Source organism: Amphiura filiformis, chromosome 20, assembly GCF_039555335.1.
Source record: "Amphiura filiformis chromosome 20, Afil_fr2py, whole genome shotgun sequence".
In the NCBI taxonomy this organism is placed as follows: Eukaryota; Metazoa; Echinodermata; class Ophiuroidea; order Amphilepidida; family Amphiuridae; genus Amphiura; species Amphiura filiformis.
This window is the reverse complement of record NC_092647.1, coordinates 59,161,361-59,173,870: the sequence shown is the minus strand read 5'-3', so window position 1 is coordinate 59,173,870 and position 12,510 is coordinate 59,161,361. Positions and strand designations below refer to the sequence as shown.

At 38.9% G+C, this 12,510-nt stretch overlaps 1 protein-coding gene across 2 annotated transcripts in view; it reads right to left on the bottom strand.

Annotated features, from left to right (window-relative positions):
• Positions 1 to 12,510, bottom strand: part of LOC140142453 (coronin-2B-like) — a 116,381-nt gene that overhangs the window by 68,613 nt on the left and 35,258 nt on the right. Inside the window, exon 1 of one of the 2 annotated variants that reach the window (XM_072164435.1) lies at positions 9,689 to 9,953. The exons of the other annotated variant lie outside the window; for it this stretch is intronic. Within the exon in view, the coding sequence (XP_072020536.1) occupies positions 9,689 to 9,706 (18 nt within the window). The 5' untranslated portion in view covers positions 9,707 to 9,953. Of the gene's footprint in view, positions 1 to 9,688; positions 9,954 to 12,510 lie in introns of those variants that run through there. 2 annotated transcript variants of the gene reach the window in all.

Genomic DNA, 12,510 nt, shown 5'->3' with positions numbered 1-12,510 from the left:
TGGGAGCAGGGCAACTTTCAAGGGAGGAAATATGATGAAAATGTCAAAATTGGGCTAGAAAGTACCAAAAAGGCATACAAATCTTAAATATCAGGGTGGCCAGGATCTGGGGGGGGGGGGGGGGCAAGAGGAGGCAAGACTTCTCACAGTTTTGCTTTTAGATACAGGAGGAAATGTGGAATCCCCAGGGAAAGCCTGCAAGAGTAAGTATTGACTGGAAGCTAAACATAAAGGCCCTTGTAAAAACTTATGGCTCAAACCCGGGACCTCTATGGTACAATGCTAGGACAAAACCACTAATAAGCTAATCCACTCCCCTGAAGTCTCACAACGAAGACTCCTTATAAGGTCACAAGGTGTGTCATAATGCGTCCATCAGGCAGGCCTAGCTCTGATCAATAGCTACCTACGCATACCACAGACCATTGGAATACTGCCACGCACTGTGAGCCACACTTCCTTTGACAAATGCTCTGATTTCCCTTCATTTCACCTCCAATACAATTCAGGGCTGATCAGACTATATCTTAAATTCACAACATGAACCGCAAATAATTAAATTAGGATTATGAAATAGGTCGATATAAGGTAATCTACTTGTATGACTTGGAGCCCAAGCAAAAATGCTTTTATTTTATAGCCAAATATTGCTATATTTCATAATATTTGGGAGGGGGCACACCAGCATTCACTAATATTGACTGGTTATATGCGTGCATGGTTTGGTCAAAAGTGTCCTTTGGTGTTGCCCACCTCCACCCTGCTGAAAGAGAGCCAGTGGCGTGCACAAAGGGGGGGGTATTGGCATGCCCTCCACCACTTTTGTCAGTATGTCAGGGGAAATTCATCCAATCGGGGAAACCGGGGAATCAGCTATTACATTGAGCAAAACAAGCCGAAAGGTTTAGAACAGTCAGGGGGAATCGAGACCTGTGCCACCAACTTTTAAAAACCTGCACACGCCACTGAAGGAAACCACTCAAGTGATAGTGTTTTGTACTATTCAAAACGGTTAGTTCACACCCTTCTGAAAGATCTTTTTCAGTTTTCCATTTATACTTGCACATCTTGTACAATATTCAAAACTATCAGCAGTGGCGTGTCCGGTGGGGAGGGCTTTGGGGCTGAAATGCTATTGAAATGTTTTGAAACATGACATTTAAATATTTCCTGTAAAACATTTTGTATTTGCTGGGATATAAGTTGACTTAAAAGATTTTATAGTTGAGTTTGGTCCTATAGTTTTGATGGCTCTTTCTGAACATTTGTATAATGATCATTTATTTATTGAAATTAAAACAAAACTGATAGCACTATGTAAATGTTCATAATTATACTTGATACCCTTTCTTACATCTCCAGGGTACGATGTAAAGAGCCATCGGTATATATCGGAGCACCAACAGTGCTGTACTTCTACCAAAATGAACGTTGAATTCAAAGAGGACTTTCATACAAAGTTTTCCAAAGAGGCATTCCCATGCATCTATATAGCAAGCATAGAAATGTGAAACAAGAAATACCTCATCATCATAGGTTTCATCAAGCTGAAAGAGATAACAGTATGGAGAAAAAGTCAAAACCACCGTCTGACAACTCAGGAGACATACATGCACAATTTACATGCTTTTTGATCAGTCAGATATGTTTTCTCATGCAAAGCCACACAAATGCAGATAAAAGTTCAAAACATGCTCCAAAATGTGATTTCAAAGCTTATTTGTGACACGATCTGGTCCATGGGGGGCCAAAGGAGGCATTTTTGAAAATTGAGTTACTGTAATTATTACATTTACATACAATAGGCTATCATTTACTGAAAACACCAAAGGTCTAGCATACTTGGTTCTCAAGTTATCAAGTTTTTTGATGTCTATTTTCCTTCCTATGTATTTTATTGTTTTTTACTCCATTTGTCACATTTGTTAAATTTCTGTTAAAATTATTAACATTAAAAAATGCAAAGCAAATCAGTTCAGTTGAAATTTAAAAAACATGCTTTATTTCTGCATTATATCACTTTTTATGGTTCTTCTTCAAACGTTGTGGACAAGAACATTTCTAAACTAGAAACGTCACGGTTTTTGACGCCTTTTATAAAAAAGAACATAAAATCTTATTGAGGAGTTTCTTTATGTATACCATGCCATGAAATATTTACCAAAAATGTGTTTCTTTGGATTTTGTAATGTTTGAAAGAACAAGCCTAATAGCAGCTACATGTACAAGAAACTTTTCTATTATGCTATGGGGTGGATTAGAGACTACAGACAAGAAGAAGAGACTGCCTTGTAAACATGCCCACCACAAATTCCACAATGTGCCTCATCATATTCAAATGATTCACACAATCATCTTTCAAACTATCTTTGCAAGAATTGATACCCGAGGCAGACTCCTCACTCATGTGCACTCAGCTCATCATATTGAAATTTGATTCACACAAATCCATTTTTTCTCAAATTGTTTGCAATCTCCAAAGGCAGCAAGAGCTCCCTTTTCCTCTCACTCTCTCTCTCTCTCTCTCTCTCCGAGTATCTCTTTCTCAGACACGTCTTTAATAAAATTATTATCTAGAGCGTTTCACAACTAATTGTCAAATCAGTGAAAACCATCATCACTATCACAGGTAAAACCCCTTAAGATTCAAGGGTATACTTATCACATCATCATCACTACTAAGGGTAATACCCCCTGAGATTCAAAAACATGATTCACTTAAAATCATACGTGGCTCAGTTTAGAAAGTTTCAATTAATGTACTGCCATTCTAATAACAATTTTTTACAGCCACCATGATGATTTACAGGCAGTGCGTGTGCCACCATGGGCTACGTACAAATGAAATAAAAACAGGGCATAATGTTACATCAACATTCGCACCCTTGTGTGTGCGGGACAGTTCATGTTAAACTGACACTACAACTGACAAGTGTTATGATAAGGACCTAATAAAAATATCTACGAAGGAACTTCAAGGAAGAGGCATTTCAATCAATATAATCCGGACTGATGATAACGATGTACTGACTGAAATAGTAATGATGACGACACTGCAAGCACTAAAACTTCACGAAGTGACATCTCAATTCAGTCATTATTTCTATTCTGAAATATTAAAACTCAAAAGCTTCTTTCAAGGGATAACAAGCAAACCTTGAAATAAGCGGACAGGAACCAGGAGCAATTTCTGAATAAACAGGAGCAATTTTGGTAAATCCTTTTCTGCATATAATACAGCATACCAACACTACTGCATCAATTGCAAAACTGGAACCAGGAGCAATTTGTTGCAAAATTGCTCCTGGTTCATGTGAATCTCACCACAGATATTGGAACACATATCTGTGATCTTACAAAGACCAGGAGCAATAATGGTGGAGCGCCTGCTTATTTCAAGGCTTGTAACAGGAGGGTGTATCAATGCAGGGCTCAAATTTAGTGCTGGTCCTGGTATGGTGGCAATTGCGAGCTGAAAAGATGACAGACCATCTGCACTTCTGCCGGGGGCTAAAATTGAAAGGCGGGTACATCGATGTGTGGCAGATTTGAGGTGCATTTTCAGTCTTTTTGGTATACCTTTGGATTGCAATTTCAGAAAACTGGTTAAGAGATGGGACATGTTTTCAAATTTTTCCCCATATTGTCCAAATAATCATCCTTTATGTCAAATTTGGTCTATATTTCATTGTATTTGGGATATGGTTATGAAATCCCAGTCACACATCCCTACTTAAATGAATATTGAGAACCCCTATCTAATATGTCTAACAAAATGCCAAGAAATGGGGATACGGAGAGTCACAGAAAATACTTATCCGCACATGGAGGAAGTAGCAAACATGCAATGTACCTGCCAATCAATGAACAGGAAAAGTTACATAGAATATAAAACAGCCAAGATAGTCAATTTGTGCTGAAATGCACTAGATCGGTTTCACTATTAATGCCCCACAGACTATTGTAAAGTTTATAAACCCGATCATCTCAAAATGTGAAAGGATACCAGCTTATATCAGCCAGAAAGCAGATGATTGGAATATGATCATTCAAGATGACTAGTGTGAAACTGGTGGAATAGCCCAAAAGACTTTTAGTAAAATGAGCGCATCATGTATAATGCAATGCTCATCCTGAAATGAGAAACATGCCAATTATCGGTTTAGAAGCAGGTGCTGTGTAGAGGCAAGAAAACTTGGTTATGTTCTTACTAGTCGCATCAAACATATGGTGTCACCGGTGGGATCGCCAAGACTTTCAATGATGTGAACAAACTACATTTATTGACTTTCCCAAATGAGAATCATGATCATTAACAACCCTAGAAGCAAGAAAAGGTACCAAGTGATGGCAAATAATGTTCATATGTGAAGTTTTTAAAAGAGATATTAAAATCTCTTTGCCCATATATTTAATTAAAACATAATACCAGTTTTACAGATTTTTACCATAGACTGTAGAAAAAAGAACTTCAGTACATGGTTTTACTAACATGACCTCAGAATATTGATCTAACTCAAATTAAGCGCATTTTACTAAAAACACACACTTAAAATATACCATCTTTTGAATCATGTCAGTAATTTGTTTCAAATCTGATTTTTACACACGTTCCAACTGATGAGAATCTTTCAATTTGTTGTGCAGTAGGCAAATAGAGCAATTTTGAATCCTAAATAGTCTAGATAGCAAGTGTTTTTCTTTCATCACATGGTTTCTACCTCATCATTACAATTTTAAATGAACAGAAAATCTAGTTTTATGATCTGTGAAAAAATATTAACAAAAGTAAAATTTTAAAGAAATTGTATATTATGGCTTGAGATGAGTTGCTAATAATCGTCTTAAATGCAGACACATTAATGAAGGAGAGGTACTAGGTTGGTATGGATAGAGCACTTGGAAAATAATTGCTTATGCATTATTCCAATCACAGAACTGAGCAAATTAAAATCCGGCAACAAATTGATTTTTAATCGCATGCATGTAAAGGCACCTGGATTTCTGTACACAGAGTGTAACGGAATACAGATCTGTGGGTGTGAACCGGATCGGTTATGCGGGCTGTTTGATTTGGGAAAGTGAAATGTAGCTGAGTTTAACCTTCAGGAGTAATATTGGGATCTGTGGGTGTGAACTGGATCGGTTATGCGGGCTGTTTGATTTGGGAAAGTGAAAAGTAGCTGAGTTTAACCTTCAGGAGTAATATTGGGATCTGTGGGTGTGAACCGGATCGGTTATGCGGGCTGTTTGATTTGGGAAAGTGAAATGTAGCTGAGTTTAACCTTCAGGAGTAATATTGGGATCTGTGGGTGTGAACCGAACAAATCAAACGGGCTGTTTGATTTGGGAAAGTGAAATGTAGCTGAGTTTAACCTTCAGGAGTAATATTGGGATCTGTGGGTGTGAACTGGATCGGTTATGCGGGCTGTTTGATTTTGGAAAGTGAAATGTAGCTGAGTTTAACCTTCAGGAGTAATATTGGGATCTGTGGGTGTGAACTGAGTCGGTTATGCGGGCTGTTTGATTTGGGAAAGTGAAATGTAGCTGAGTTTAACCTTCAGGAGTAATATTGGGATCTGTGGGTGTGAACTGAGTCGGTTATGCGGGCTGTTTGATTTGGGAAAGTGAAATGTAGCAGTCTAACCTTCAGGAGTAATATTGGGATCTGTGGGTGTGAACTGGATCGGTTATGCGGGCTGTTTGATTTGGGAAAGTGAAATGTAGCCCAGTCTAACCTTCAGGAGTAATATTGGGATCTGTGGGTGTGAACTGGATCAGTTATGCGGGCTGTTTGATTTGGGAAAGTGAAATGTAGCTGAGTTTAACCTTCAGGAGTAATATTGGGATCTGTGGGTGTGAACTGGATCGGTTATGCGGGCTGTTTGATTTGGGAAAGTGAAATGTAGCCGAGTCTAACCTTCAGGAGTAATATTGGGATCTGTGGGTGTGAACTAGATCGGTTATGCGGGCTGTTTGATTTGGGAAAGTGAAATGTAGCTGAGTTTAACCTTCAGGAGTAATATTGGGATCTGTGGGTGTGAACTGGATCGGTTATGCGGGCTGTTTGATTTTGGAAAGTGAAATGTAGCCCAGTCTAACCTTCAGGAGTAATATTGGGATCTGTGGGTGTGAACCGAACAAATCAAACGGGCTGTTTGATTTTGGAAAGTGAAATGTAGCTGAGTTTAACCTTCAGGAGTAATATTGGGATCTGTGGGTGTGAACTGAGTCGGTTATGCAGGCTGTTTGATTTGGTAAAGTGAAATGTAGCCCAGTCTAACCTTCAGGAGTAATATTGGGATCTGTGGGTGTGAACCGGATCGGTTATGCGGGCTGTTTGATTTGGGAAAGTGAAATGTAGCTGAGTTTAACCTTCAGGAGTAATATTGGGATCTGTGGGTGTGAACTGGATCGGTTATGCGGGCTGTTTGATTTGGGAAAGTGAAATGTAGCTGAGTTTAACCTTCAGGAGTAATATTGGGATCTGTGGGTGTGAACTGGATCGGTTATGCAGGCTGTTTGATTTTGGAAAGTGAAATGTAGCCGAGTTTAACCTTCAGGAGTAATATTGGGATCTGTGGGTGTGAACCGGATCGGTTATGCGGGCTGTTTGATTTTGGAAAGTGAAATGTAGCCGAGTTTAACCTTCAGGAGTAATATTGGGATCTGTGGGTGTGAACCGGATCGGTTATGCAGGCTGTTTGATTTGGGAAAGTGAAATGTAGCCGAGTTAACCTTCAGGAGTAATATTGGGATCTGTGGGTGTGAACCGGATCGGTTATGCGGGCTGTTTGATTTGGGAAAGTGAAATGTAGCCGAGTCTAACCTTCAGGAGTAATATTGGGATCTGTGGGTGTGAACCGGGTCGGTTATGCGGGCTGTTTGATTTTGGAAAGTGAAATAACCTTCAGGAGTAATATTGGGATCTGTGGGTGTGAACTGGATCGGTTATGCGGGCTGTTTGATTTTGGAAAGTGAAATGTAGCCCAGTCTAACCTTCAGGAGAAATATTGGGAATGTTGGCAAATAGAGGGAGAGACTTTATACACAGGTTCCATTTGAAGAAATGTGCTAGTGTTTAATATCAACATATACCTTGCAGCAAAGGCATGTTACAGCATGGCAAATATTGTTTTCATTTATTTGCTTTGAAGTAGTGCATGATCTGGACAATATTTGTGACTGATGAGCAAGCAGCAATCCTTCAACCGCTACTGCTTTGCATGAACAGGCAGTTGAAACCCAGTGTTGTCTCTATAGTATTATGTACATGTACAAATTGTACATGATAAATATACAAACAAATCACAAACATTTTTTTTTTTTTTTCCCTGGTTTTTCTATTCAATTATAAATCTTTATCGCTTACCTGTAAAGCCATGTCATATAGAACCCTTTCACTTATCACCAATCAAGCGTTAAGTCAAGCAATTTGTCTGTGTGCAAAGCCAATGATGCCTTAAATCAAGCGATTTTGTTGAATGAAGATGACAATAGGAAGTAGAGCTACACTTTGGTTAACATGAAATCCTGTGTGAAAAGTTTGTGACAATGATCAACCTATATAATTGGCTGTCAAAACAGGTGCATACTCCAAAATACACCCTTGTATGCAAACTTTTCCAACACTGAAATGTTCCAAAGAATTGCATACTATGAGGATAGAGATGGGTTAGACAGGTGACAGGTCTTCATCTCATCCCATTTTGTAGGAAGCTCCTTCTCCAATCTCCACTATCAGTAATCGTTGCCAAGCAAAATGACTCTCTGTGACTCTCAAGACACGATCTTGGTGAAAATCAACTCTCCCAAATGTGCAAATGCTGATACAGTAAGTTCTAATGCAAGCAATACTTTGCTTGTTGCTGCAAAAAAGCCAATTTAAATACTTCCCTGTTGAAAATCGCTTACTGCAGCTAATGTTCAATCATACTGAATAAGACTTGCAAGTTTTAAACAACACAGATCTTCACTCATCAGTAGTTGTTGTAACAATATTTCACTGTTGAATCAGGTGATGATTCCTAAAATGCAAATATGCAACCAAATAAATTGTTCAAGTTGAAAACAGATGATCGTTATTTCCATTTACAGCAATTTGACAGAAACTTATCCTAATATGGTATTACTTCCGGGATGCTCCTTTTTACACATAGCTCTCCAGTCTCCACACGTCCACATTGCACTTTGTTCTGTGTATTATCTACAACACATTCCTGTCTAGCTTCCAAAGTCTGCTGTGTAACATGCAAATATTACCTCATTGTGATCAGACCAAGACTGCATGACATGACAAAAATGGGCAATTCCCACTTGGTCCAATCCCACTTAGTCCAACCCCATTTGGTCCAAATCCCACTTTGTCAAGATCCAGTTTGTCCAATCTCACTTAGTCCGTGTCCCACTTAGGCAGCTTAGGCCATGTCCCATGCAACAGGTAGCAACCAGTGGATTGTTCTATCAAAAGCTTTTGGACACAGATCCTCCTCCTCGGGTGGATGCTATCAAAATTGGAAAACTGGAGGGCAACAGCAGAACAGTCTGATAACGCAGAAATATCTGTCGCTTGAACTGTTTGAATCCGCTAAACATGACCTTCCCATTGGTCCACTCAGTCCAACTCTATTGCACCATGTACACGAATACTACATTGTACATCTCCATTCTACATGTAACATCCGCTTTTGTCGCATACATCAATACCTGTGCATCAATCAATCTTGTCTCAATGCAAATCAAACCAGTCTGAACATCACAATATAATCAGTAACAGCAAACCACACACATCTGCATTACATTCTCACTTCCGCTTTGGTAACATACATCAATGCCTGCGCATCAATGGCGCTTCTCGTCCAATGTAAATCAAACTCAATGTAGTCTGAACATTACCATATGATCAGTTACAGCGAACCACATTCATGTGTAGTAAACATAATTCTCACTTTCACTTATGTCATCAATATCCAAGCATCAATAATATCTATGTCCAGATTCATGTCTCCTGCATATAAACTAGTCAAAACATTGCAATATTATCAGTACACACATAAAACCTGCCTAATTCAGCATACATCTGCTCTATAAGCATCTATGTGTGATGTATATTACTTCCGCCTTTTTGTTGCATCAATAACCAACACATCAATAACAATATATCATCGCAAGTCTAGAATAGATATTATCAAAATGGCCTCCAACATTACAACATTAGCAGCACCGTAAGTCCAATATTCATTACACAATTCTCATATCCACATTTAACTACATGATACTCCTCCATCAATAATTATTGATAGTGTTCTAATTATGATATTAATTAGTACAAATTGTTCTTGTGTATACACACAACAACCTGTTTGCCTAAATAAAATGGGCTACCCCTCTAGATGGAAGACATGACCATAATCTCCCACACAGGGGCCGTAGACTTCAAATGGAGTCACCCATTCATGTACCCCCTCCCCATTTAAAATTCAAACCCGGTACCCCTGTGCAGCAGATTAAGGTGATGTCTTCCATAGAGGATAATATGGATTTCAAATGGAGTAGCCCATTTCACCTATAGCGGTCGTCAGGTGTAGATATAGAAATACAATTGGTATCTAGTAATTTAACTACATTAGCCAATTTGTTTTATTGCTACAATGAGTTACACATATTTATCAATTAGTGATACACCAACCTGTTTATAGTCTTCCATAGCAGTTGACAGGTGCTTAGGATGCTTCAATGGACGATAAATCACAAAAAATTGTCATAAATATTGTCATGTACCAACAATATACGTCATGCATACATGCTATTCCCATCAATGCATTACACAAAATAATAAGCTGCGTTCTTAGGGCATGGCTAGAGAAAAGCCCAAATCCATATCTCACACCAATAAAATGAAAATTTACGCTCACGCCCTATGTGCAATTGTGCAGCACACACCACACATGTGTGCTCATCAGACATGGATGGTAGACTGTAGTAGACTTAATCCATACACCAATGACGACTTTTATATTAAAGCTGCTTCTGGCAAATGAGTTATATGTTACAATTATACCTGGAGACCATTCAGTTATATTGTTTTCCAAAATCGCATTCTCCAATTGGGTTCCAATTAAATTGGTCTCCAGGCTCATGACTAAACTAAATAAGCCTAATTTCCACCTAAATTTTAAAAACTCAGCCTATTTTAGGGGTGTGTGGAATAACAATATACTGGTGGGTGTGACATTTGCATTACTCAACAACAAATGAGCTAAAGTGACATCTTCATTTCCGCTGGATGTGGGGATACGATTATGCTGAGACTAGTCTCAGGTTTATGTAGGAAATAATGATTCTTGGCTCTGCAATGAGCAGTGGGAACCAAGGACAAGTGATTTCATGCAGTATCGGTCATGAGTTGATGTTGGAAGGAATGATATGAGAAAAAAGGAAAAATTAAGAAGAAATAAAAAAAAAATGAACAATTACAAATACCTGCTACACTGACCATGTTGAAATCAGTGTTGGCCATAACTGGTATCACTGAGCAAAAGGCTACTCACTTTTGATCACTTTGCTACACAATTTTAGAATGTGCAGCAATTTTATGCCATAGACTTATGATCCTGTGTCACATACTGGGGTACTCAAAAAGGTGGCTTTGTTACATTTTGATGTGCAGCTTGGATTTCAAAACAATGTCTCTTGAGTATTCCTTCACTTAGAAGATTCAATTAGGTCTTAAATTGAGGCTAATTTATTCTATATTACTCATGTTTTTATCCTGTTTTAAAATATGTTTTAATTATTTTCTTATGATGTTTGGCATGAAATGGGCCAAGGGTGGCTGAGGATTCGGGGGAGGAGGATTAGGGGGAGGGATTCATATCGTAAATTTGATTCAAAACCCCCATTAAAAATTTGAATCTAGTAAAAAAATATCTAAATGAACCCCCAGACATCTAAACCAAGTAAATAAATACAAAAGTTCATTTAAAAGACCAATACTTGCTCAGAATGATTGTAAATGTGGAAAAAAGAGGTGGGGTTACATCCTTCCTACTTTGTGATTGTTTTTGCCCGCACTCTCTCATTTTTTAACCGATTTCCATAAAAAAAAGGTGTCAAAATGCTCAGGAGGATGAACCACTTCAAATGAGATGTGTAGGTAAAATGTTTGAACCATTTCATTTTTTTACTATGTAACACAAAGGTACCCCAGGTTGTGACATGGGACCTTATACAGTGAAGTGTGCAATTGTGACAAATATCAAGTAGTGCAAGCTGATAATGCTACCCATAAAAAATGTCTTACGTCCAACGCTGGTTAAAATGATACCCTACAGGATCTGTGGTTCCATAAAGCAAATATTATTAGTTACCCCTGTTTGTTCACAAAATACAGGAACATATCTGCGGTCTGGTGCCACACCAGCCCGTAGATATTTTCCCATATTTTGTGAGACCAACAGGGGGTAATGATTATCCTTTAAATAGTGAACACAAATTTCATTATCTTCCGACTTACTGAATACAGATTTTTATCCAAGTGATGTTTGACCAATTACATAATTCTTTTCAACTAAACATGCTATAACCCTAACCAGAGAAGATGAGAAGCATCTTCTCTGCCCTAACGCTAAACATGGTTTTTGGCTATCAGAAATGGAAAGAAAGGAGGAACGAAAAAGGAGAGAAGATGAACAATTTTTTTACTTGGCACCCCCGGGATTCAAACCTTTGACCCCTCGGGTGCCAGTGCCATGCACAAGATCATGGACTTGTAGCTACGGGGTTTGGCTGGCCTGGCCAGCGATTCCCTGGGTATACATGACTTAGGCTGATTGCGTCATGCCCGACACGTGCAATGCATGCATGCGTAGTGGTTTTCTTTTTAAGATTTTGTAAGATTTTACCCTGTTTTATGGATGCGAAGCATGGACCATCACCCCTAAACTTGCAAAGGGTGTGTATGGCTGTTACACCCGCATGCTAAGAACTGTTCTGAATGTGCATTGGAAGGAACATATGTCAAATATGGAGATCTTCCCAAAATAAGCCACAAGATCAGGGAAAGAAGAACCCAGTTTGCTGGCCACTGTTCCAGAAGAGCTCAGAAGTGAGGAGCCCACATCTAAAATGGTTCATTGGACTCCCAAGCATGGGAGGCGGAAACCTGGAAGACCTGCTCTGACCTACATCGACATTCTGGAAAATGACACTGGACTGGAGGCAGCAGACTTCAAGACAGCAATGGAGGACAGGAAGTTGTGGAAAGCCATCACAGTTTGAGGACACCACTCGAATTAAGCAAGTAAGCAAGGGATAAGATATTGCATCCAATTTTCACATTTTTCAAAATTTGGTACCCAAAACGCGTCCCGCACGGAACACGCCCCGGTGATAAAAATGATACCCTTTTCAGTGCTTTCTGCTCAGTGATGACTTTATGGCAGGTTTGAGTCCCAGTTTGACTTTGAGTGGCTCTTCCTTGGCTAACAACTTGTATGGGATCTTAACACT